Source organism: Pseudopodoces humilis, chromosome 6 (assembly GCF_049639895.1).
Source record: "Pseudopodoces humilis isolate 2021_Gansu_Grassland_sample_001 chromosome 6, ASM4963989v1, whole genome shotgun sequence".
Classification (NCBI taxonomy): domain Eukaryota; kingdom Metazoa; phylum Chordata; class Aves; order Passeriformes; family Paridae; genus Pseudopodoces; species Pseudopodoces humilis.
In genome coordinates, this window is record NC_142205.1 from 48,502,929 (window position 1) to 48,528,561 (window position 25,633).

The 25,633-nt window shown below is 39.2% G+C and overlaps 1 protein-coding gene across 3 annotated transcripts; it reads left to right on the forward strand.

Moving 5' to 3' along the window:
- The first annotated feature begins 1,055 nt into the window (after positions 1 to 1,055).
- SLC39A8 (solute carrier family 39 member 8) lies at positions 1,056 to 25,340 on the forward strand. 3 transcript variants are annotated; one of them, XR_015772797.1, is made up of 9 exons: positions 1,056 to 1,281; positions 8,040 to 8,208; positions 12,275 to 12,444; positions 12,909 to 13,031; positions 14,193 to 14,360; positions 20,646 to 20,853; positions 21,372 to 21,556; positions 22,868 to 23,012; positions 24,228 to 24,307. XR_015772797.1 is itself a non-coding variant. In XM_014263268.2 (9 exons), the coding sequence occupies exons 2-9, from the start codon at positions 2,580 to 2,582 to the stop codon at positions 24,372 to 24,374; spliced, it is 1,182 nt and encodes a 393-aa protein (XP_014118743.1). In that variant the 5' UTR covers positions 1,198 to 1,281; positions 1,615 to 2,579; the 3' UTR covers positions 24,375 to 25,340. The 3 variants fall into 3 exon arrangements, 2 of the variants coding, with proteins under 2 accessions (XP_087913069.1, XP_014118743.1); XM_014263268.2 differs by lacking the exon at positions 22,868 to 23,012 and adding an exon at positions 1,615 to 2,591 and having other exon boundaries at positions 1,198 to 1,281; positions 24,228 to 25,340; XM_088056943.1 differs by lacking the exon at positions 22,868 to 23,012 and having other exon boundaries at positions 24,228 to 25,340.
- The last annotated feature ends 293 nt before the right edge of the window (positions 25,341 to 25,633 follow it).

The window sequence follows — 25,633 nt, forward strand, 5'->3', positions numbered from 1 at the left end:
AGTTCTGCTGCTCATGAAGTATCTTTTTAACCATGCGTCCTTCATTGTGCTATTACCCGAACTGCTTGGCACAGCAGTACAAAATTCTGGTTTCAGAAAATTTGGAATCCGGAACTGTGCCTCAGCTCATGTCATTCAGCGTAGTTCCACAGTGATCTAAATGACAATCTTTAAAAACCCCCAAACTCTTTGAAAACATGCTTTCTCTGCCCACTACATGGCTATGTAAGAAATTTTGTAAAAGGCAATTACAGGATGACTTAATAGTACAGATGTTTGCTGAGTTGGGTTACTGTCGTGCAGCATGAGCATTTTTATCTAAACCACTTGAGCAATAGCCCCCAGGAAGACACCTGTGACCAGTCACAGTTTCCTCTGTTTGTTAAAAAGTGTGCATTAAATCACATGCTTTTTTCAGCATTAATCCTGCCCAAAAAGGTAGACTAGACACAAATCCGTGTCTCAGCCTGTGGGAGGGAGGGGGCCTGAGAGAAGCAGGTTGCCTAACTGGCTGCCAACCGAAGGACTCATTCCAAGGTCCAGGAGCCTCGGCTCTGGAGATAGTGTTGGTGAGGTGTGTACGGCGGGGCCGTACCCGTGTGCCTGGCTGGGCCTGGACCTTGGCCTCCGTCATCCCTCCTGCCATCCAGTGGGTCATCCCAGGGCAGCTGGGTGTGGGGCAGGGTGCTGCATGGCAGGTGGGGCAGGCGGGCAAGCTGGGGCTACGTCTGGGAACGGCAGTGACCCTGACGGCTGTGTGACCCTCGGGCCCTGGACCGGGAGTTTTGCATCCTCCCCGTTCGCCCGCGCGTGGGCCGATCTCGGACAGCCCCGCGCCGCCTTCTGTGGCGGCACGGGGCTGCCCTCAGCCCGCGGGCGGCGGGGCTCAGCCGGCGCTGGGCAAGCGGCCCGACGGCGCGGCGGGGCCCGAGCAGCGGCCCCGAGCTCCGCCGGGAGCTCCGCGGCGCTGCCGCGTCCCCACTACGCCCCCCGGGGAGGGGCCGAGCGGGCGGGTCCCGCTCCCGCCCCTCAGGGCCCGTGGGCAGGGGCGAGGGCGGCGCGGCGGGACCGCGCCATCCGCCACACTCGGCGTGTCCCGCCGGGATGGACGGGCAGCTCCCGGGCGCGGGCAACGCGACGAGCTTCGCCGACGATGTGCTGCGCGTCTTCGGGGCTAACCACAGCCTGTCGGCGGGGCAGCTCTCGGAGCTGCTGCAGCGCCTGGGCGCCGCGCCCACCCTGGGCTCGGCGCTGCCGCTCGCCCTCCTGCACCACAACCAGGTACCGGCACCTCGGGGTCTCCGCGGCCCGGCTGGAAACGTCCCGGAGCGAGGGCGCCGGGGCGGCTGGGAAGCTCCCTGGGGTTTTAAATCTCGTCGCCCTCGTGTTTCCTCACGGTGAAGCCGGGAAGGAGAGAGGGAGGAAGGGAGCAAACGCGTGCCGGGGCTCTGGGCTCGGGTGGCGGGCAGAGGTACCGGAGCGCCGGTGAGAGCAGCCTGCGGCACGGGAGAGGCTGCCGTGCCTCAGGGAGCTGCTGCGGCGCGGGCTGCCCCGGGATTGGCCCTCCGTCCTCCTTGCTCGGCTCTTAATCTGTCACTTTTCCCGGTTAAATAGCATCTGTCCAACAGCAAGGAGCGAATGAGAACCAGCTAGTGACTCCCTCCGAGAGCTGAATAAGCACATCTTCAGGACTTGTTAAAATAAGGTTGTCATGAGACAGCAAAAAACTCGAATATACAAACAGATCTGCTTCTGTAAAGAAACTTTTAAAGAAATTTTCACGTCTTTTATCTAAGTTGAGTGCAAGGTGTACACCCGTCGATGAATCTACCAAAAGCCATTTAAACTGATGCTTAATTTACTGACTGGGTATTGTTGGAATATTACTTCTTTCTAAACATTTGTATTCTGTTTCATGTCTCCATAAGGAACTCAGATCTCTTTGCTACTTTTAAAGTCTGTGTGATTTAACTTACCTGGACTGTCCTGGACTGAAATTGTCTCCTTGAAGGGAAATTTTGAGATTGGTGGCGATTTCCATATGCCCAGAAAATCAGAGACACAAAGTTGGTCGCAAAATTGAAAGGAAAGCAGGAATGACTGTTTTATCTGGTTTCATTCCACTTCCTAAGAAACAGAAGAGGAATGGCTCTAGGGACCTTGAGAATTGTGTTTTAATATGGAGTAGTAGCTCTTTTGCCTTTTCTGTGAAGGAGACAAACCTTGAATAAGCTCGCTTTGTTTTAGAAAGGTTTACTTGGCACTTAACTGCCCTGAAATCAACGCAGAATTCAATGTATTCAGAATTCATTTTGCAGGAGTCACCACTTTCAAGTCTCACAAATTGAACACTGTTCCAACTCAGTGTGTTACAAATATAAACAGCCACTCATGCTAAATACAAGTTTGCAGTGTTGAGTATGGCTATGAAAGGCAGCTTTCTTTAAAAGGGCATAGAAATGAGTAGATTCTTCAGTCCTTCAGGTTTTCCATCTACAAAAGCACGTAGCTCTCGTACACAGGCTTTGGCACAGGCTACAGAAGGGAAGAAAAAGTAATGCTCTTTCTTATTACTACAAATGCATGTTCTCGTAAGTAACTCAAAGTTTAACTGAAACAATTTTTTTTTAAAGGCTTGTTCTAATTGTGTTCATGTTGAATAATATCTAGGGTGTCATACTGAAATGTGTCTGCTCTTTTTTGATGAGTTACTTGTATTCTTTCTTAAAATTTGCCTTATGGCTGCTCCATCAGCTGGAACCATTAAAGCAAATGCATTTTGATCCCTCATAGATATCAAGTGTGTCCATGACTTTGGGCAGGTGGTGCATGCAAATGCATATTCACACCAGGTAAATCCTGTGTCACTGTTTTAAACACAGTGAGTCTTACAAGTTGATAATTCAGCATCTGCTGGTTATGAGAGAATTCATGAAGTGGCCTAATACAAGTTTGGGTGTTGGAAGGCATCAGAGGCCTAAGCTTCACTGACTCTTGACAGAGGAAAGTGAATACTTTCTGGAGAGTGATTCAGGTCTTCCTCAAGGTGGCTGAGTCCATTCAGGCTGCCTAAGTGTCTGACTGTAGGAGGGCACAAGGTTTATCTCAGACTTTCAGTTCTTAACTTCTGTGTCCAGAGCTAGTGGGTTGACTTCCAGGCCTTTCTTCGAATCAAGATAACATACCCCTGCACTTCAGAGATTCCCTCATCCCGAGCCTGAAGGAATTTTTAGTGGAGAGCTGATCTGTAAGGGACAGGTGATACAGTACCTAGCAGGAAGGAACAGTCTCTGGAATTTTATCCCTGTATTAGTGTTTAGTTTTAATGTCTCATTCACAACAATTTTGGTAAGTGTATTAATGTTATGAGAAGATCCATAAGAAGCTCATCCATTTTCTTACAGGTTGAAAGTATGGGTGTGTAAGCCAAAACAAAATGGATTGATTTCTGTTTTCCTTTGATACCAGCTTAACTTGAAAATAAAAGAGAGAATAAAAAATTATTTAATTTGTTGGTGATAGTGTTTGAGTGTGTACTTGTGTGGGTGTTTGTGGTAACTTGTGTCCTATGATGTCTGTAAAGATGCTGATTTTTTAATGTAGCAGAAAAAAACCTGGATTTTTTGAGCACCCTTTTGGGATTTTTGGATTGAACTGTCACCAATTTCTTGTGCTTTTGGTCTCTTTTTGCTTTCATCATGCACTTTTAGAATTATTTTTATTTTGAATTTATATTTTCTTTGCTCTTCAATTTTTCTGTTATCATCTTTTCTTAATATTTAAGCTAAGGCTCCTTGTCAGAGAAATTAATGGTAGTTGAACAAATACAAGTACTGATCAGTGCTGTTTTGTCACATTTTACTGTGGAATTGCCACACATTTTAGTCCTACTAATAGGGGTAAAATTAGCAATTTCAGTCTAATAGAGATGATGGATTGTTACTTGCTCTGTATATTACATTATTAGCAAGATGTAAAAAACTATGAAACCATACTTTATTTGTCACTGAATTCATTGCAGTTTGGCAGCCATACATGTGTGTGCCAAAGGACTAAAACATGCTCAAAATTTTTGGTCAAAAAAATACCTGAAAGGTAAATGGGCATTGGAAAGAAGGCTTGTTAACATCACCTCTTTTCATGCTTTGATGTAATTGGTAGGTGCTAAAATCATGCTCCTATTTCCTTCTTTGGCTTTTCTCAATCCATATTTATGCCAGTCTAGATTTTATACCTGAATACTGTGTTTTAATGTAATGCATTTTATTTTTTAAGCAAAAACATTTTGACAAAATTAATTTTTTTTTTAAATTAATATTTGTAATCAGGTATAATTACCTTTCATCTCAGGATGAGCCAAAATCTAGTAAGTTTAGTTGATAGACTAGAACCAGGCTAGTATATTCTTTGATTTGAGGATTTTTTTGGTAGTTTTTCACTAGTTACAACTTGTCCTTTTGAAAGAATGGAGACAGGAGTGACAGAGTGTGGCTTAGGGTCTTGATCCAGCACCACTACCTGATGTTGCCTGGCCAGTGAGATGCTAAATAGGCTTAGTTGTTTTACCTTCCAAGTGCCTTATTTCTACAATATTTTCAGCAAATTTCAGTATTTGTGGACAGTTCTCAGCTCCCAGCATGGACAGCTGCCTTGAACATGTCATGGGGCACACAAGTGCATTTGAGCAGCTTCATCTGACTCTTTCTCATGGACAGCTGCTTATTGAAGGAATCACCACTTGTATCATCCAGTTTTTACCTGTCCTAAGTGACAAAAAGTTGTTACCACATCAGCATTAGATGCTTTCATTTCTTACAAGTAAGTTGAGGAAGGCACAGCTGTATGTCTCTAGTTTGCCTTATCCATTCTCAGACTAAGTTAAAAATAATCTATAAAAAAGGATAAAAAAAAAAGCACTTGTTAAATATGCATTCACTGCATTTATTGTTTGTTGTTGCTACTGTGGGACCCACTGCTCAGCCCTAGGGTGGGCTGGTATTTAATCTGGCAACATCTAGAAACTGCAGTGCAGGATGCCCTTTCAGTATTTCAGTGCTTCATGTGTAGAATGCTACAGATAAAACATGTAAAGCAATGATAAGAACACAGCAGAAGATCACAGAAGGGACTGATGCATTTCAAAGGTGGTTGTTAACCGTAGCATTTTTTGTTAATTTCTCCAGTTAGAAGAATCCCATATTGTTTGATCATTTTTTGGGAGAGTAAAAGTAAGCATTTGCTTGAATTACCTAGTTGATAGTTTAATATTTTCTAAGTCTCATTATTCTGTAACTGTGTAAAATCTACAATTCTAACCCTCCCCAGTTTTGAGGAAAACATTTTAAAAATTGTTTTTTAACAGTTCAGAGATGTTGAGTTATGTTATATATTTTTGGCAATTGTTTACTAAACACTCGATAACAGTCACATTAGAGGAAATCCTCTCACCTTATCACTGTGATTAGGTCTTGCTGCACAGCAGGGGACAGAAATGACTGCAGACCTGGTGAGTCAGGACATCATTTTCAGTCCCCTCTTCCATGAGGCTAAATTTTCTCTGTGATGAGATGGTCCATCAGTCTTACAAAATAAATATCTTATGTTTTTACAGCAGTGTGGCTGTGTTAATGTATTTATTTATCCTGAAAAGATAAATGCAGAGTTTTGCAGTGTGCAAATATGCCTTGCTCCAGTCCAAGGCTTCTAATAGATTCAGTCCTTTAGTTAATCCTTTAATTGTGCTGGTGAACTCATGCAAGCTTGCTTTTGAGCTCTTGGATGTATGTAGGAGTTTACTGAGAGTATGAGGTGACTTAAAACAATGAATCATTTATAAGAATCATTATCCTCTGGGTTTGTCCCTGATCAAAATAATAATAGTAATTAAACAAAATGCTGTTTCTCAATTTTGCATGAAAGAGCTCTTCTCTGGTGGTATTTTCCACTTCCATATTTGTGTGTAGGCAAAGTTACAAGTGTCAGGTTTATTAATTTATGCTGCGTCTGATTTAGTTTCTCTCCATTATCTGTTTTCCTACCTACAACATTGTTTGAATTGTTGTGAATTAATGTTAATACTAATGTATTGGTATTTAAAAATGCTACTACAGTATCCTGTATTTTAGAAATTAAATAGTTAAAGGTGATTTCTTTCAGAGATAGCCATGGCGTAAATTCTCAGCTCTTACTAGCTTGTTTTTCTAACCACAGACATCCAGAAATGGCTTAGTGAGCTGGTAATAAGTACTATAAGGTCTATACTGTAGACCACAACTATCCTCCCTTTGTTTTGCTGTGGGCATATTAGCCATGTATTTTGTATTATTCCAAAACACAGAGTTAACAGTAAAATGATTAGACACATAACCAGTTTAGAAAGCTCCACTGGTTTGTGTATTGTCCTGTTAAAGACTGTATCTTCAGTGATGATTTCTTTATTCACTACTTTTGTGTAGGTTAAATGGAGTAGCATGTTTTAAAGCAAAAAAAACATCTTCTGTTATTAGCTCTATTTTATATGTGGTACTTCTTTGACATTAGAATTGAGATTGAAAGATGAAATTATATGCACTTTGCTTCTTTATATTTGGGTCTTCAGGGTCTCATGGCCTTAACGAAATTTGCACTTAAGTTCAAGCACATGCCTGAGCCCTCCACTAGCTTGTTAAAGAGGAAGGACAGAAACATTCTGGATATAATTTAGCTAAAGTCATTTGAATTGGCCTGCTTGTTCTCTTCCTCCTAGCAAATCAAAGAGAGTCACATTCAGGTGATAAGTGCATTCCTTTCACCTTTTGGACAGTAACAGAAATATTTATTAACAGGAGCAGAGGCAGCTCTGATGAAATATGTGACTTGCAATCGCTCTGGCTTATCTCTAGGAGTTAATTGCCTTATAAATAATAATGTTGAATTATTGGAGACGTGCTGTGGAGTCTGAAGGCTGGCAAAACTGAGAAGAGCAGGGACTGATTATTTGTGTTTATATTGCTAAGGCTTCCAGTGCTCTCTGCCTGCAACCACACTGAGATTTGCAACAGGGAGAGTTATGCTGTAATTGATGTCTCAAATAGATGAAAACATTTGATTTTTTTGGTCTTGAGACTCAACCCTGGTATGTGTTTGTTGTGCACAATAACTGCACAAAACTATTGATTACACCCAGAAAAAGAACACTTTCCCTTATCATTGTAGGAAATAAAGAATGCAAATGAACAGAAAGTGTTAGATGTAAGATTTCAGCAGTTTGAAACATTTCACATAAAAACACTCAATTTTTCTATAGATGTATCTTTTATGATATTTTGTGGTTTGTGTTTTATCTTTTTTCTTGAAAATAACAAATGGAGGAACCAGCCTTTCCTTGCCCCTGGCCTGGTTTAGCACTGCCAAATACATTTATTGTTAACCCATCAGACACTGTTGTGTCCTGAGCTAAAGGCAATGTTAAGATCCCAAGCAGGAGTTTATCTTGTGGTTTTAAAAGACAACATTTGCCCTTAAGAGATACTGCTATAAGATAAATGAAAAATGTTTAGCTTTAGACCATTTTTAAGGAATTAGTCTGGGGAGATAAATAAGAAGCATTGTTGTAAAGCAGAAGTGGTCACTTACATGAATAAGCTGTCGCTGAATTACCAATCATTTTCTGGCATACTCTGTTACTGAGATTTTAACTGTATCTAGTCTGCTATCAAGTTTAATTATTTTGTAATTACATTAGGTTTTAAGTACTTTGAAGCTATTTTTCCAAATATATTGTGAGGTTTAACTGTCCAAGTTCTCAGGGCAAAAGATCTGCAAATGTCTCTTTAAAAAGTGGTTTATTGATTTGTGATTTATCTAACTTAAAGTACTTTGAATCATTTCTGCTTCACATTAAGCAATCACAGTATTTTCATGCACAGTGTACATTGTGTAGACTTCCCTGAAAATGTATTACAGTACTTGAATGTTGTAATTCTTAGATTTCTCACTGTACATCTTATCTTTTGATTTGCATTAATGTATTAAGTTGTCAAAATCCCTTTTGGTTTCAGTGCTTGACTAGTGAAGAAATCTTTTCTTTGCATGGGATACCGAACGACAGTCACATATCAAATTCCAGCTTCTCTACAATATGTCCTGCAGTTTTGCAACAGCTAATTTTTCACCCGTGTGATCATCAGGAGAGCTTTGTGGACACATCTAAACCACATTCTTCGCAAGGTTAGTTACTATTACTTGCATTAATGCTGTGACTGGAGTGAGGTTTCCTTAGAAGAATAGTAAGCATTTATCTATAAATAACAGGGGTGTCTTGTTTGGGAAGATATGGTTCCAAAGTGGGAACATAAACTGCTGTTTTAGGTCAGCAGACTGGCCAAACAAAATTGGTATCTCTTGACAGTGATCTGTTTAAAATGCTGTAAGCAAGGTGAAAGAACTGACTAGAAAGTTATGGAATGTTTTGCCCACTTAGGGAAGAGCCTTTCTGACTTGTTTTGTTTGGATAATGGTTTGTGCCTTGAAGTGTGAGGACTTGTAGTTATAGCTGGTTAGCAGAAGAAAAGATGAGTGTAAAGAAGGGAAATTTGTGCAGGTGATTTTCAGTGGGAAATGAGACCTGGTGGAAGCTGCATATGTAGAGACAGGGTAAGTTAAAATTACATGGGCTGCATTTGAGTGGAATTATTTGCAGGTGGACTGTCAGGTGAACCAGTGACTGGTTTACTGAGGAAAAATACTCATATTATTTCCAAATTCTGACTCCTGCTTTCATGGCATCTTTTGTGATAACCTCTCCACGTGGAGGATTGTTACATGGTTAAGCAGCCTTAATATTCTTTCTTCCTCTTTTCCTCACTATTATTTCTATATTTGTGCACAGAACTGTACCATCCAGTAAAAAGCATTGGACAGGGAATATTCATCTGATTAAAGAAATCACTTGTTGCACTAATAAGGATCAAATATATAATGGCTTATTTATTTGACTCAGTATTCCAAATGAACTTACTGTTCCAAGGGAGTCAGCTGAATTAATGTTAAAAGCTAGGGTGTTGGATTAGTAGTGCCTAATGTCAGTATTCGTAAGAAGAGATACAGAAGTGCTTTTTGTAACTTTTGAAATACTGATTAATACTATAATACTATTAATACTATAATAATAAGGTGATCACCTTTAATAAGAATTAAAGATCATTCCCAAAACTGTGTTTTGCTTTGTCAGTGAAAGATTAGAATTCTAATTGAGTAATCACTGAAACCATGGCACCAAGATTGCTTGTTTCACACAGAGATACATATTACCAAGAAGACCATAAGATCTGCATTGGACAGTAGGATCTGATGTACTCTTTTTTCTATTTTTTTTTTTTTTGTGAGGGTGTGCTGGTTGAGTAGGTTGAACATGGAATCCTTGACCTACAGTTAACCTCCTAAAGTACTTAGACCATCTCTCATGTTTTCCTTCTATCTGTCCAGCTCAGAAGCAATGTCCAGTAGCCAGATAATCAGGGCAGACTTCTCCCTGCCCCTCCCTTGGCCACAGCACAAGAAATCTGCAAGGCCCATGGTTAGGGCACTTTAAACCACTGTGACACATCGTGGTACCTGTTTGAACAGAGATTCCTAGAAAGGCCCCCCAGTGCCCAATGCAGCTGTTGATTTATACACCCCCACCCTATCACAAAGTGAATCTCTATCACAGTGCCATAGAGTCCAGATGTTTTCAATTACTGCCCATGGAGCAAAATCCTCCATGCCTGTTTCCAGCTGTGCCTATGTGAAGTTTCTCCCCAGGGACCCCCACTCTCTTAACAATACACCGTCTTCCAAAATACTAATAGGCAAGATGTGCAGAAGAAACCACTTCAATAAGCTTTAGGAACAGCTACTGAATAAAAAATGAGTGATGCCAAAGCAGAGTAGAAGTTGGAAGGCAAAAAAGATGTTGCATCTTTTTTCCTGGGATTTGTAGAACTCCCACCCAACCTATCTGATCTTGGGGCTCACTCAAGTCCTCCCCTTGCTTCCTTCTCTGAAAGATAATAGGTAGGTGTATAGAGATGCATCAAACGAAACTGCCCAGTGGCATTCCTCATGTGTAAGACAAACACTTTCTGTGCTCTCTGCTTGACTTCTTCAGAAAGGTACTTATGCACTTACTTCCTCCTCATCCTAGGACAATGTTAAGGAAGAGCCTGAGTCTGCCTGTTCTTAAAAGGAGCAGTGCTGAGCAGCAGTGTTCTAAGGAGGGCATCTTACTTGCACTCCTGCAGTTTTATTTTCTGTATTTCTTGCACTGTTTGGTATCTTGGCTGTCTCTTTATTTGGGTTACAGTTTAGAGACAGAAAGAATAATAGTAGATAGCAAAAATTGACTGAGACATCAGTCTTGGGGAGGAATTAGCACTGGGTCTGAGTGCCCTGCTCTGGTACGTAAAGTCAGACTACCCAACTTTCTGAGATGTGTGGACTCATGAAAAAGCTAGTGTGGATGCAGTTCTAATGAATAAAACCATTTTAAGGCAGCATTGCATACATGATACTGTGAAATACAGTCGCTAATGGAGGAACTTTGGCAACATTGGTTGTCTTGGAATTTTTTCAACTCAGTTTAAAATGTACATTTTTGCACAGAACATGGGCAATGTCCATGCACTAAACAAAAAGATTCTTGTACTTCTGCAGTTATTCCAAACTTAGACAGTGTTTTCTGACTCACGATGGCACTGGAAACTCATTTATTATAAATTTGATTTCAAAAATATATTTACAGTCTTAATTGTCATTTAGTTTAATAAAAATAGATCTATGTAGCTTAGTGAATCTACCCATATCTGGTTGTGTGTTTTTCCCCTCTCTCTGTGTAGCTCTCTCAAAACTGGCAAATGAATGTTGTAATTGGCATTGATACATCTACAAATGCTTTGAATGTTTCTAATGCTTTCTGCTCTTGACATAATATAAAATTCATTTTATAAAAACATTGTGGAACTGTATGGAGTAGAGCTGTCCCAGCTGCAGGTGAAGAATCTAGCTCAGTGTGTTTGCCAGTCGTGTTCCAGAAAATAATATCAGACTGTAATCCGATCTGTTAGTTTCTGCTATGCAGAGAGGAATTTATGGTATCTTCCCTATATAAACATACAAACTTACAGTGATGCAACTTTCTGGATTATATGAAACTGTTCTCATCTAGGCAACATTGCATTGGCATTGATTATTTTTTGTGGTTAATTTTTAAAGACAAACCCTCTGTCTGTGTGGATTACTTTGTAGTTCTGTGGCATCACTTGTGGCACCTTTGTAGACCTCTTTAGTACAACTTTTTAAAGTTTTTCTCTGTACTCACAAGGATTTGAGATGTCACTGGGAAAAAAAGTTCTCCATAGAGGCACAACTTTGTAAATGTTTACGAGCAACAGCAACCACACCACACCTCTCCAACCTATAATTCAGGCTCCAGAATAATTGTGGTACAGATTTGTGCAAGTCCTGGTGTGTGAACACTAAATATCTGAGATTATGCTTATGGTGAAGGAAACAAAATTACGCTGAATCCTGTTGCATTTACTGATTCTTAGGAAAGGTTTTTCCCATTACATACATAAGTCACATGACCTTTTTGAACTTAGAACCTATTTTTTTATGTTCATTTCTCTGTTATAATTATGTCAACTATCAGTTAGCTATCACTTCACTTGTTGATAAACAGTGATGGGCAGCATTTTCAGCCAGCAGAATTTCTTTGAATGAAAGGAGGAGGAAGGAGAGTTAGGAACTGAGATATCACCTCAGGGTGATTTGAAGGAGTCATTCTTTATCAGGAAAGATTTTTATATCTAGTATAGGCAAGACAACAGTCTTTTTGTCATGGATTTTCCTAGAAGTAAATGTCATTTGGATCTGCCTCTAGGACCAGTAAGAAACTTTGTCTTTTTTTCTATGCTACAGCTTCTTCAGCTATTTGCCTAAGCCTTAATTTTTACTCTTCATTGATTGTAGAGAGATACATTTTCAGCAGATAGGCCAGCCCATGTATTCTACTTGCGTGGTTTCCAATTTTTAATATGGTTGTCCCAGAAAGTGTTTTCAGATATTTCCTTTCTGCAGATATAGATCTTAACTGCCTATGCATTTTAAGAATTTTATGTTTGTGAGTTTTAATTTCAACCAAGGAATTACTCTTTTACCAGTTCCATGCCAATTTAGCAATTAGAGAAATCACAAGCATACTGAAGTGGGTGTTATACTAATATATTTTGTATTTCTCTTTGTTTATCCACAGTTTGGGGATTTGGGTTCCTGGCTGTGTCTGTCATTAACTTGGCATCACTTCTGGGACTGATTTTAACTCCTCTCTTAAAGAAGTCATATTTCCCCAAGGTTTTAACTTACTTTGTGGGCTTGGCCATTGGTACTCTCTTTTCTAATGCAATTTTCCAGCTCATTCCAGAGGTAAGCAAGGGGAGTAATTATTTGGTTTGAATACTAGTTTCTAAAGTGTATTGATTTTAAAAGCATGATGCAGTGGGGTTCTGTGTGTGGGTTTCAATCTCCAAAGAGTTTTGTGTGGGTTTCAGTGCCATGAGTTATGATCCCTCTCTGAAATGTGTCAGAGCCATCAAGATCTGTCTTGTTCATTGTGAAGGACCAAGGGCTATTCTTCCACTAAACAAAAGGAGAAATCCATTGGATAAAGTTGTAGTGAACTTTTAATAGGCTATACTGTTAACATTTTGTCCAAGTTTAAAAAATGTAATGAGATCAGAATCTTCTACAATTTCTGCTCATGGAAACCCATGGTTGGTATAGAGAAAGTTTTTGTAATAGAGGGATATCTGTGGAGTGTGATGTTTGTTTTTCTGGAAATGTACTAAGATTGCAGAAAAATTTGCATTGCTTTTTTTCTTCACTATTAGGCATTTGGGTTTGACCCAAAAGTAGATAACTACGTTGAGAAAGCTGTTGCTGTGTTTGGTGGATTCTATATTCTCTTCTTTGTGGAAAGGATTCTTAAAGTGATACTAAAGCTCTACAACAAGGTAATGAAACCTATCACTAACTGAATGAGTCTTGCCTTAAAGTACCTGTCATATTTTGTGAGGTACTTGCTAGATGAATAAAATGTGTGTGGGGTTTTCTATTTTAAGTGACAAATTCAGCCTTATTGTGTGTTCTGATATATCTGTTTAAAGCCCATATGAATAGGAAAAGAAATCTCACTTTTTTAAGGGAGTTAAAAGCAGCTCTGGGAATGGAATCCAGATGTGAGTGTGGTCTGCTTTCTTTGGTAAATGCTCCAGTTTCTCTCAGCAACCAAGTAGTTGCTGTGGTAGCTAAACACACCAGAAAATCATGGAAATATGTAACAGGTGGAGAGAATGAAGTCTTCCCATGGAGATCCTCTTTGGGCAGGAGAAAGCAGTGTGACAAGTACACCTTCTTGGTCATCTGCAAAGTACAGGTGCACTGAAGGCCTGACTGACCTTTAGTAACTTCAGCTCTGTGTTTCCCAAGCTCTGGTACACAGGATTGCTTCAGTGAACACTGCAGTTGTCTCCTCTTGCCCAGGGCTCTGCTTTCTACCCCTGTGTCTGAGTACTTGTATTCTGTGTGCTCATTTGAGCAAGGCTTAATTTGTCTCAGAGAAGGGCACCTCAAAATTGTTGGTCCTCCCTGCCTATTACTGCCTTTTACTGGTGAAAGGAAACTGCCCTGTCTTCCTACTCTAACCTCTCTGTTTTCTCCTCCCAAAGTGTTGCTGATACTGAAAATTATGATGATCAACTGTCCCTCATTTGCAATAGCTAGAAATAGAAAAAAATAATTTGTTTTTCTTTATTTATGTAAACAGACAAAGGCTAATAAGCTGTATTTGACAAGCAACCATGAATAACCAGCAAATGTTGATCACTTTTGGTCAGATTGGCTTGGGAGGTTCTACATAAAGGTATAAAAATGAAAAGTTTCCCATGTTTTCTGATGAGCTTAAAGTAAGAGATAAGTTAGGAACTTAGATATGTTTGGAGTTATTAAAAAAAAAAAATGTTCACTGCTGCTCATTTCAGCAATTCACTTGGTGTTGAAAGCAAGACAGCATGAATATGATCTTCCCCCCACCTTTTCCTTTTTATCTTTATTTTCTTACATTGCTATTTTGCTTTTGTTTTAATTAGCTACCTGCTTGTTTATTTGTCACCTAGACTGGCCATAATTACTTTGAAAATGGAGAAGAGAATCATTCTCAGGATAAGACTAACTCACCCAAACCACCATCATCCAGCAATGGGGGAAAGTGTTATGCAAATTCAGCTGTCATAGAGAGCAATGGAAATCTTGGTTTTGACAGCATCAGTGTGGTCTCAGCACAGGTATGAAAATTGTATCAGTTTATTTATTTTATCCTTGCCAATTATATGAGCATATCTGAGGAAAGTTAATATGAATTTTTATTGCTTTTTTCAAGTTTTTATAGGCTTGCAGCTTATCATGTGGTTGAACCCTATGAAAAAATACAGGGTTTTGGGGCAAGCTTGAAAAAGCTGAATGATGCACTCAATTTGTAGCCAACAAAAAAGGCTGTTATATCAGGGTTGGACAGAGAGATGTATCTAATCAGATTTGAATTTGTATTTAATTTGGTTAATTTTGGCTTTGTTATTGTTACTGTTTTGCATAAAGAGTAATAGTGTGTTTTACTGTTGTGGTAATGTTGATCATACAAAATTACCCATATTTTGTTCCTGAATACATAAAGCCGTTAAGTGTGAGAATCTGATTCTTCTGAATCAATGATTAAAGAGAAAAACTAGTACAGTAACTTCCAGGCAGTATATGGTGAGCACTGCTTGTGATAATGCAAGGATACTGTGGAAATCATGGAACTCATATGTTGAGACAGAAGCCACTCTTCCTGATTTAAGTATTATTATCTTTCAGATTTATTCTTTGTGTTTGTTTTCATACTGCAAATACCACTTTCTTCTGTCTGAGAAGAAAATGGAAGTTGAAAGAGAAAGTTTTGTGCTTCTTCAGTATTTTTCCACATGTAGAGAGGAGCAGTACTATGCAGGGAGGAGCAGTACTGTCCCTTATTAAAAAAAATTAAAAGCACATAGAAAAAAATTCAGATGTCTTAAGACAGACTTTTATCATAGTAGAGATTTTTGGTTTGCTGTCCATTTTTATTAGCCAGTAAGTTAGTTGTGGGGAGCAGAGAGGAGCAAGCAGGACAGCAAGCCAGAGGCAGTCGCTAACAACTGGGAGAAAATCTGGGAGTTCTGCATTGACCCTACAGGCATTTTGATGCACAGTTTAAAACACCAAAATTGTACTTGTCCTTACCATAGAAATGTCATGAACTGTGGTGGATACTGTATATCTTAAAAATTAGAAGAAATATACTTAATTGCTAAAATTACATGGGCACCAGGAGGGAATTAGTATTATGAGTGTCCATAAGTTTTATTTTGTAGATGTATAAAACAAGTAAAAGAAGGCTCTGCTCTCTGCAGAGAGAGAAGCAGTGTGGCCAGCAGGACTAGGGAAGTGTTCATTCTCCTGTGGCACTGCTGAGGCTACACCTTGAATCCTTTGCTCAGTTTTGGATCCCTCACTACAAGAAAGACCTTGAGGTGCTGGAGTGTGTTCAAAGTAGGGCAACAAAGCTGATGAAAGAGCTGGAGCATGAACCCTATGAGGAGCAGCTGAGTGAGCTGGGATTGTTTAGGCTGGAGCAAAGAGGCTTGGGGGGACCTTATCACACTCTACAAGTGTCCGAAAGGAGGCTGTAGCCAGGTGGGGGATGGTATCTTCTTTCCAATATTAAGTGACTGAACAAGAAGAAGCAGCCTCAAGTTGTGCCAGGGGAGGTTTAGATTGGATATTAGGAAAAAGTTCTTCAAGGAAAGGGTTGTCAGGCATTGGAACAGATTGCCCAGGGAAGTGGTGGAATCACCATCTCTGGAGGTGTTTAAAAGGTGCACAGATGTGTTGCTTAAGGATATGGATGGTGGACTTGGTAGTGTTAAGTTAATGGTTGGACTCGATGATCTTTGAGGTCCAACCTAATGATTCTGTGATATTGTGTAGCAACAAAAAAACCCATCATTGCTCTTGTCCTCCAGTGAGGTTCAAAGGTTAGGGGAGGGCCAATGTTGCCGAGGTGCTTTGGGGCAGTTAGGGTAATGACAAGAAGGTAGGTATGCATTCAGCTTTACAAGAATGTAGTATTTAAGACAAAAACATTTGGCATAAGCTAATGTGTACCCAAGAGAATTTTAATGTGTCCTCATTATTGACAGCTTGTTAAAGAGGGCAAATACAGAGTAGTCAGAAATCAAAATGAAGGCTTTAAAGAGGAAGTTTGAAGCCTGATTGTGCCAAGATGTAGTAACTGTTTTCAGCCATGGGGATCCAGCTATATTCTCTCCTTTAATGCCAGAAGAGATTGACTGCCAGTGTAAATGTTTAATTAGTCACCTACTTTCTGTTTTCACTTGCAGCAGTAATTGCAACCTTGGAAACCTTTGTGCTGTACCCAGAGTTTGTATCTACTATGCACTGAAATATGGCTTGACAGCAGAAACTTTGAAGGAAAGTTATTTCAGAGACAAATTGCTGAAACATCTGTGTTCTTGAGTGTACATTGTTAGAGTTGTATAACAAAACTTTACAGTGCTTTTATTGATTGCCTTGAGGCAGTGTCAGGATTCCTTCTTGGTTCTGTGGTTTCTTCCAGAGGACATGTCTGGTTCATGTCTGAGGGAATCAGACATGTGTTGGAAACAGCAATAGTAATCTGAGATGTCACAGGATAAAATAAGAGAGTCTCTGTATAATTTCTTAAGTTTGGGAATGAACAAGAGAACATTACTTTTTAAAAATCCCTCTGTGTTTAGAAGAGCATAAATACCAAGGACGTGTTTGGTTTACCATAAACTGTGGAGATACAAATGATGTAGGACTGCACTAATAATTAATAAAAATTAAACCTGATAGTCCAGCTGGGTATTACAGAGCTCCTTAGCTGGCATATCTTTTGATGTCTGCTGAACTACCATGACAAAGTGGAAATAGTCCAGAGGAAACAGACATTGTTAATTTTTTGCTTTGGAATCCTATGTGTTTGTACGGTATTTTGTCAGTAGTCTGCCTTATCTTAAACATGAAGAATGTGTATTACTTGTTCATCTACTTCTACTGGATACATGACCTAGTAAAGTTCAGAATGCAGTTCCAGAAAAGCAATTTCATTGTACTTTATATAATTTAGAGAAGTTGTCAAGACATCATTTAAAATTGATTACACCTAAGTATTATGATACTTCAGAGCTATACAGTAAATGTAAGTGGCAGATAGCCAGACATATATATATATATGTATATGTAAAACAGAAGTGTCTCAGAAACTAATTCATAGTTTATAAACTGCAATTGCTTCTGCATTTTGAAAGTTTGGATCAAGAAATTAATTTTTAGAAGTAAATAAATACTAACACCCTAAATTAATTGCAATTACTTAAAATGTTCTTTTTGGTGGGAAAAATGGGTGAATTATTTAAAATGAAAACTTGCGCATTAGATCAAGCTTCCTTTCCTCAGTGAAGCTAGAAACCTGTGCAAAAAAGGTGATGTGCTTTAGGCAGAAATCAGGATGTCCTACAAAACAATGCTTCCTCCAGCTTGTAGTCAACTTGAAGGATTGTCTCCAGGGAACAGGAAGATGGATGAATTGTTGTAAGAGCTTTGCTAATTGTATTTTGGTTTTCTTATACTTGTGTATTTTGTGTGGCTTGCTTTGTAATATATTATTCTTAGAGTGATGTTCAGCTTGTCTTCATGGATTAAGAGAGAGATCTATTGCTTGTAAGTGATCCTATATCAAACAGAAATAGTACAGATACAAATTGTTAATCTCAAAAAAATGATTGGTGCTGCTTGTGTTAGAGGAAATGTTGAGAGGAAAGCCTTCAAAAACTAAAGGCAAGCATGTAGTACAAATTTAAAACCTATGTGTTTGAGTCAGCAAGGAAGCTCGACTTTTTGATACCATTGCTCATTTTTGCATCCTAGAAGTATAATTTCAGAATTTCCTGTAGGCTAAATAGGAGCCGCTTTGTGGAAGTTTTGGCACTACTCAACCAAGGCTTTATTATCTGTGAGTTCCAGGCAGTGCAATAGGCACCTGACTCAGAAATTCCTGACCTGAACTTTTGTCCTGTCCCAAGGCAGCTCCTACATACAAGAATGTAGTCAGATAAGAGTCCTGTGAGCAAATCACGTGATAGACCTTAGAGCTCTGTCCGTAAAGATTTAATTAATAAGTAAGAATTAATTAATAATTTCATTTCCTTGAAGTTCAAAATTCAGTTTGCCTGGAAGCATTTGCATATGGCGAAACTAAAGCAATTTTCTAAGAACTAAAACATTCTTTTTAACAGCTTAAGAAAATTTCTTGGAATAGTCTTTGCCTTCTCCTAAGGAGAAGGAGGTGTTCCTCTACATCCTTGTACTTCATGAAGTGGAGATGTGTGTGGATAAGAAGAGAGCAGGGGATATTGCCTTCCTTCACTTAAACAGTGACTTTGACAGTGTCTCTCACAACATCCAAATTCAGGAAGTGTGGAATGGATGAGTGGACAGTGAGGTGTACTGAGAGCTGGCTGAATGGCAGATGTCAGTGGGCCAGGATGTAATTGAAGGCCTGTCACTAGTGGTGTCCCCCAAGGTTCAGAACTGGGCTCTGTATTGTTTAACCTATTCATCAAAGACTTGGTGAAGGGGCAGATGCCTCCCAAGCAAGTTCACTGATGACACAAACCTGTGAGGAGTGGCCAATACCCTGCAGTGCTGTGCAGAGCTTCAGAAGGTCCTCGACAGGTTGGAGAGAGGGGCAGAACAGAACCTCCTGGAATCCAGCAAAGGCAGATGCAGCATCCTGCACTGGGAAGGAATAACTCCAGGCACCAGCACAGGCTGGGGGCTGACCTGCTGGAAGCAGCTCTGCAGAGAAAGACCTGGGTGTCCTGGTGGAGAACAAATTGTCCATGAGCCAGCAGTGTGTCCTTGTGGCCAAGAAGGCCATTGGTATCCTGGGGTTCATCAGGAAGATCAGTGCCACAGGTCAGGATGTGATCCTGCCCCTCTGCTCAGCCCTGGAGAGGCACATCTGGAGTGCTGAGCCCAGTTCTGGGCTCCTCAGCACAGGAGGGACATGGAGCTCCTGGAGCAGGTCCAGTGGAGAACACAAGGGCGATGAGGGGACTGGAGCATCTCTTACGAGGAAAGGCTGAGGGAACTGGGCCTGTTCAGCCTCGAGAGAAGACACCAGAGAGGGGAACTCAATGTTTATAAACACCTGGAGGGAGGGTGTCAAGGGGATGGAACCAGGCTCTGCTCAGTGATGCCCAGCAATAGGGCAAGAGGCAACAGGCAGAAACTGATGCACAGAAAGTTCCACCTGAACATGAGGAAGAACTTTACTTTGCAGGTGACTGAGCACTGGAACAGATTGCCCAGAGAGACTGTGGAGTCTTTCTTATTAGAAACATCCAAGAACTGCCTGGATGCTATCCTGTGCCATGTGCTTGAAGAGGGGTGTTGGACCAGATGAGCTACTTTGGTTTCTTCTAACATGAACTAATCTGTGATTCCGTGCTATGTATGTCTGTAGGCACACAGAGGCATGTGTTACTGCTTATATATTCCAGTAAGTACTAGTTAATGGTTTATAAGCAGTTTTATTTTAATGGGGGAAATATTGTAATGCTAGGAAATATTCTGTAAATACAGTGTATGTATACAGAAATTCATCAAATGGATCACCAGGAACTTCTAGGGGGGCTTAATTTGTGCTCCCAGTTAAAATGGCCGTTCCTTTTATGTGTGTTCAGGTTTTTCATTATTTCATGGCACCACATGTATAAATTACTTCCACTTCTGGGAAGAATTGGTGAGATCCCTGGAGTGTATGTGCATTGCAGTTTTATATTAGCCTGTTGATTTTGTGCTCTGAGCCTTTAATTCTGCAGTCAAAATTAGCCACCGCTGTTTTTATTAAACATTCACTTTTTAGAAACTAATTTGAGTAGCTGGACTATCATTGCCCAAAATTAGAAATAAACTTTATGGAGTATCTGGATGTGTCTATACTGTAAATACATTCTACAGTATAGATGCATCGTATGTATCATGTAGATAGAATTCTGTCACTGTGGTAGCTGAGTGTGTCTCTGAGACCATGATGTAGTTCCAGTTGTTTTAAATACAGATGCTGCCAGTCACTGAAATCAGATTCTTCTGACTGTACATGCTTATGTAGAGGTGTCAGAAGAGGCTTGGGGCTGTCTTTATCTGACAGAGACTCCACAGAGACATTCAGACCACTGCAGCCTGAATTTCTTCCTGTCTCAGTGAAGGGCATCCAGGTGACACTTTGCAGTCAGAAGGGTGACTGGGTCCTGCATGTTGCCTTGTTGAAACAGAAAATATTTGGTGCTACTGCTGTGCCATTTGCTTCTTGGACAAAGCAATTTGGTCTCCATATGCAGCAGTGCTTGAGTTTATACTTGGCATTCATTTAAAGACAGAAGCATGATTCATTTGCTTCTTTATTCATTGTTTTGTGTAATTGTTTTATTCTATATTTTTTTCAGGAAGAAGCCACCCAAAGCAGCTTATGCAAGTGTCTTAAGGGGCGCCCACTGTCGAAGATTGGCACCATTGCTTGGATGGTGACACTGAGTGATGCTGTGCATAATTTCATAGATGGCTTGGCTATTGGGGCTTCTTTTACTTTGTCTCTGCTGCAAGGGCTTAGTACCTCCATAGCTATCTTGTGTGAAGAGTTTCCTCATGAACTGGGTAAGGAACTTCATTGCACACATTGTTTCCTGTGGAAATCACTGTTGTAGGTGGTTGTGTTGGCATAAATTTGGCAGAGGGTGAAAGAAAGTTTAGACAAATTAATAGAAAAAATGTCAAAAAGTTACTGAGCACCAAAACACACATCTGGCACAGGAAGTTCCCAACTGCAGGTGGGTGGAAGCTAGGACCATATATTGGACAGGTACTAATTATCCTGTTTATATACGCTGCAGACAGTGTTGTATTAATTAATTTTAAAACCAAAAATCACCATAGGTATTTGTGTGTTCCTGTGCTCTTAGCTCAATCTTGCAATCAGTATTTGTTTAGAGTATCTCAGTTTCCTTAGTATTGAAGGGAAATCCGCATCACGTATTTGAACAAAGAAAAACAACACAGTGTTTACAATGTGTATACAAATAATGTTTTTTCTTCAGACTTACTTTGAAATCAGAAAATAACCACAATATCATTCTCTGAATATAGTTTTCTTTTTGTTGTTGTTGTTGTTTTAGGTGATTTTGTCATCTTGCTTAATGCAGGAATGAGTACTCGGCAGGCTTTGTTTTTCAATTTCCTATCTGCATGTTCTTGTTACATTGGGTTGGCCTTTGGAATATTAGTAGGCAACAACTTTGCTCCTAACATCATCTTTGCTATAGCCGGTGGAATGTTCCTGTACATCTCTCTGGCAGATATGGTGAGATATAATTTCATTTTCAGTTATTTATTTCTCTGCAAAAAAAAATAGACTCCACTAAGTCTCTCCAGTAGAATTTAGTATTTTCTCCTTCTTTTGCCAGTGACTAATAACAATAATATTATTATTAATAAAATATAGTAACTTAAACCCTTAATAGAGGTGCACAGATAGTTACTGTTACCGATAGGTAAGGCTTTATAAAGCCTTACCTACTGGTAACAAGTTATGTTTATTCATGAAACACAAAAGCCTTTCACCTCATCGTGTTATTGAAAAGCAGTTTTAGACAGAGACAAGCCCTTCATTAATTTGGCCTGATTTAATCAAAGAGTAAAAAGTGTATAAACACTTTGTTTCAGCATTTTAAAGTGTCACAATATTTCACCTTATTATTTTAAAAAGTTCATTTTTCTATTTAAACCACATTGTGAAAGAAAAGCAAAAAAAGAAAGGTAAACAGAAGGAAGTTAAATATTAAGTTTTTAGTTGAATGAAAGGTGTTGTGTAACCACAGTGATAATGAAAAACTTGTTTTAAATTCTATCCTGGTTTAAATTAAAGAGTGCCAACCTCATTTTCATGGTTCAGGCAAAAATTTTTGCTGAGTTCTATTCAAAATAGTCTGTTTCTCATTTATTTTTCAACATGTGCTAGAAGATACATGGAAAAAAAAATTGTGCTAAAATCCAGATTGTATTTAGACATTAGGAAAAAAAAAAATCTGGATTCACAGGCACTTAGCAATATTCCATAATTTCCTCTTATGATGATGTTTTGTCTCAAAATGAGAGAGATATTTCAAGAGTTTTAAGTTTCATTATGTTTCATTCAGTGTTGTAACAACAGATGTAACAGGTGCAAAGGTGTTTACATCTGCCGCATGGGAATCCATTTGTGCGCAGAACTGGAAGAGTGAGGCCTGAATCTGAAAAGATTTGAGACCCCAGTTTGGTTCCATGTGCATTTAGGAACTTTCATATATTTATAGTGACAATTTCATTAAATACTATTATATTTTAGGTGATAGTACAGGATTTAATAAGTTGTTATAAATAATATAAGTAGTTTATTTTATAACCTTGCAGTACTTTAATTGCTAATGCTTTTTGCTTACCTTCACTCATATAATGAATAGCAATGTACTGAACTCTGATGTGTAAAATTTGTGGCATAAATTTATAGTGACTCAAGTTTGTTATTAAATCCTTCTAAGTAGGTAACATTCTTTTCTTTGTATATGTTGTTCTGTTCTCTCTGTTCCTCTCTATCTGTCTCTCTCCCTGTACCATCCTCTCTCTCTTTTTATAGGTTTTTGGATTGTATCAGTTACCTATCTGAAATTTTCTTCCCCCTGAAAAGTCTGAAATAGGGTATTGAAGTGCTTTGTACAGAGATCTGGCTTTCCACTTTCTTATGATTTTCACACACTTCTGGTTTCCTTGTCCAAAAGCAGGTAGGATTAACTGGAATTTCATGCCTTCCTCCTTTTCTTTTTGCTGTTCTTTTTTCTTCCAGTATTGGCATAGTCCAACCTCTGCCAGTAGGATCACTGAGTGGGGAGGCTGTGGGCAGGTGGGAATGTACACTGAGGTGTGTGCACAGATGAGCCTCCCTGTATGGCATGAAGTTAATCTGGTTTTGCACTGTTGTGCAAGAGTGTGACAGAGCTCTGTGACGATTTCTGGGAAGCTTTGGGCTCTTCCCACTAACCATAGCCTGTTCTTCAAGAATTGCATTACTTTCAATGACTGTTTTTGTGTTGTGAGATCAAAGAAAGATACAGTTTCTGAGTCACCCAGCCTGAAGGCTTCCTAACTAGGGCTGACATAAACTGTCTTTGTTGTATTCTGGTTATGCTATTCTCAGCAGAACAGGTGACTCCTTTGAGGCTTATTTCTCAAAAGCCACTGTGGTTGACTTTACCTGCAGCAAACATGTACCCTTAATCATTCCATGCAGGGAACTTCATGCCTGTGCTCTTGTGCCATCACCTCCACTGCTCCAGAGGCAGTATCTTTGTTTCTGCAGTTAGTAGCATGCTGATCAGTCACCCTTTGCTCTTGTGTTAACCATTAAGATGTATATTACAGAACGAAGAATCCCATCATGGCACTGTAGTCATATTGCATCTGTTACCACCAATTTCACACCAGTCATCTTCCTCTTCCTTGCTTGACCTGATGAGCCCACCAGACCTTCCACATGTAAAATATTTCTGATAGGTTGTCTGTGTTTTCATCTTTGCTTCGTTTTCCTTCAGGTAAAGCAGAAGAATCCTAATCTTCTGTTTCCCAAACAAGGATTTCTCTTTATAGGAGTGAAGGAAGAAACAAAACATTTAGCAATAAATACAAGGGCAGCTGCTCCTGGCAACACACAGACCAACAACTGGAACCTAGGAGGCTGGTGGAATCAAAAAGGGAAAATTTGCATGAGACACAGCCAGATGAAGCCACTGTAGAGAGGAACAAAACACCATTTCATCTTATCATGCTTGGTGGAGTGGTTTTTCAGGATAATTGGGGTCATATTTTCTTGTGACTGCCTTCACCCTCTGTTAGTTCTAATATTCAGTCTAAAGTAGCAATAGGGTTCAGTTCTTAATGCCTTAAATTAAGCACGCTACCACAAGATGGCAATACTTACTTAAAAATATCCCCTTTTTCAGTTCCCAGAGATGAATGATATGCTGCGGGAGAAAGTGACAGGAAGAAAGACGGATCTTACGTTCTTCCTTATTCAGAATGCTGGTTTACTAACGGGATTCACTGCTATCCTGCTGATTACCTTGTATGCAGGAAATATCGAGCTGTGAAAACAGAATCAGGATTGGAGACATCAAGTAAATTGCAAATGGAAGACACTTGAAATCCATACAGGGACATTGATGTAATCTACTCGGTTTTGAAACGGTGGCAAGGCCCGTCCTGTCCCTCTTGCCCCAAATACAGGAAATTCTTCTTTAGGACTTGCAGTTGAATCAAATAGTAGGAGCTGTCAGCTTCTGTATGATGCCAAAAAAATTATGCTAATATTTGTATTTCTACTTAAAATTATCAGACATATCTGAACTGTCATAGAGGAAGGGTGTTACTTGGCCAGTAGAATTATGCAATACATGCAACTACATGCAACTCCAGACCAACTGAAAGCTGAGGTCTACAAGGAAGATGGGTATTTAAGAGTAAATAATATAGTTTCATACAATTTTTAACCGTGATGAAGGCAAGCAGTTTCAAAACTGGTTAATTTTTATGACTTTTGTTGCAGGATTTGTCTGTGTAACATCTTCATTCCCAACCAAAAAAAGAAAAAAAAAAAATCAAACCATTTCAGAGTAGGTACTAATGAAGCTAAGATTTTTAATTACTAATTAACACTGGAAGGAAAGATACCAGTTCCTGCTTTTGATCTTTTCTTTTTATAAATGCACTAGGGAATTGTTGATTTATTTTGAGAACCACTTTTTTTTAATTAGAGGGAACCTGTGTTAAATTTATGACTGTTTATCAACTCCATAATATTTTAGAAACATTGAGTATTTTTAAAATGTTCAAGTATTATCAGTTTATTCTATGAAAATAATAAAGTTTTATACTTAAGTTTCACATATATCCCCTTTAAAAATCAGTTTTTTAGTCTTACCAAGGAAAATTTAGGGAAAAAAAAAACTTGCTAAAATCGACATTCCAGTATGCTTTCTTCATTGAATTTGAATGATTTCTTTGTGTGCAGTTGGGTGGAATGAAATGATAATAAAATATACAAATTCTTACCACAATCTGTTGTGTGTGAACTTTCTAAAATCATGCTTATATGTATGAGTTCTTCTGAAATAAACAATTCATCTACTCATTACTAATCTGTTGTAAGATGAGCACAAGGAAATTCATAGGAAAATACATTCCATTTCAATCACCACTTTGCTTTGAAGGAAGCGTTATTATTCTCCTGTAAGTTACTTTTTTCATTGATTTTTAAGCAAGTTTTACAACTTCAAAGGAAATGCTGTTTTTTGATGTATTTCATTGCTGTAGGAAGGTACAACTATTTTATTTTTAATTCTTTATTAGA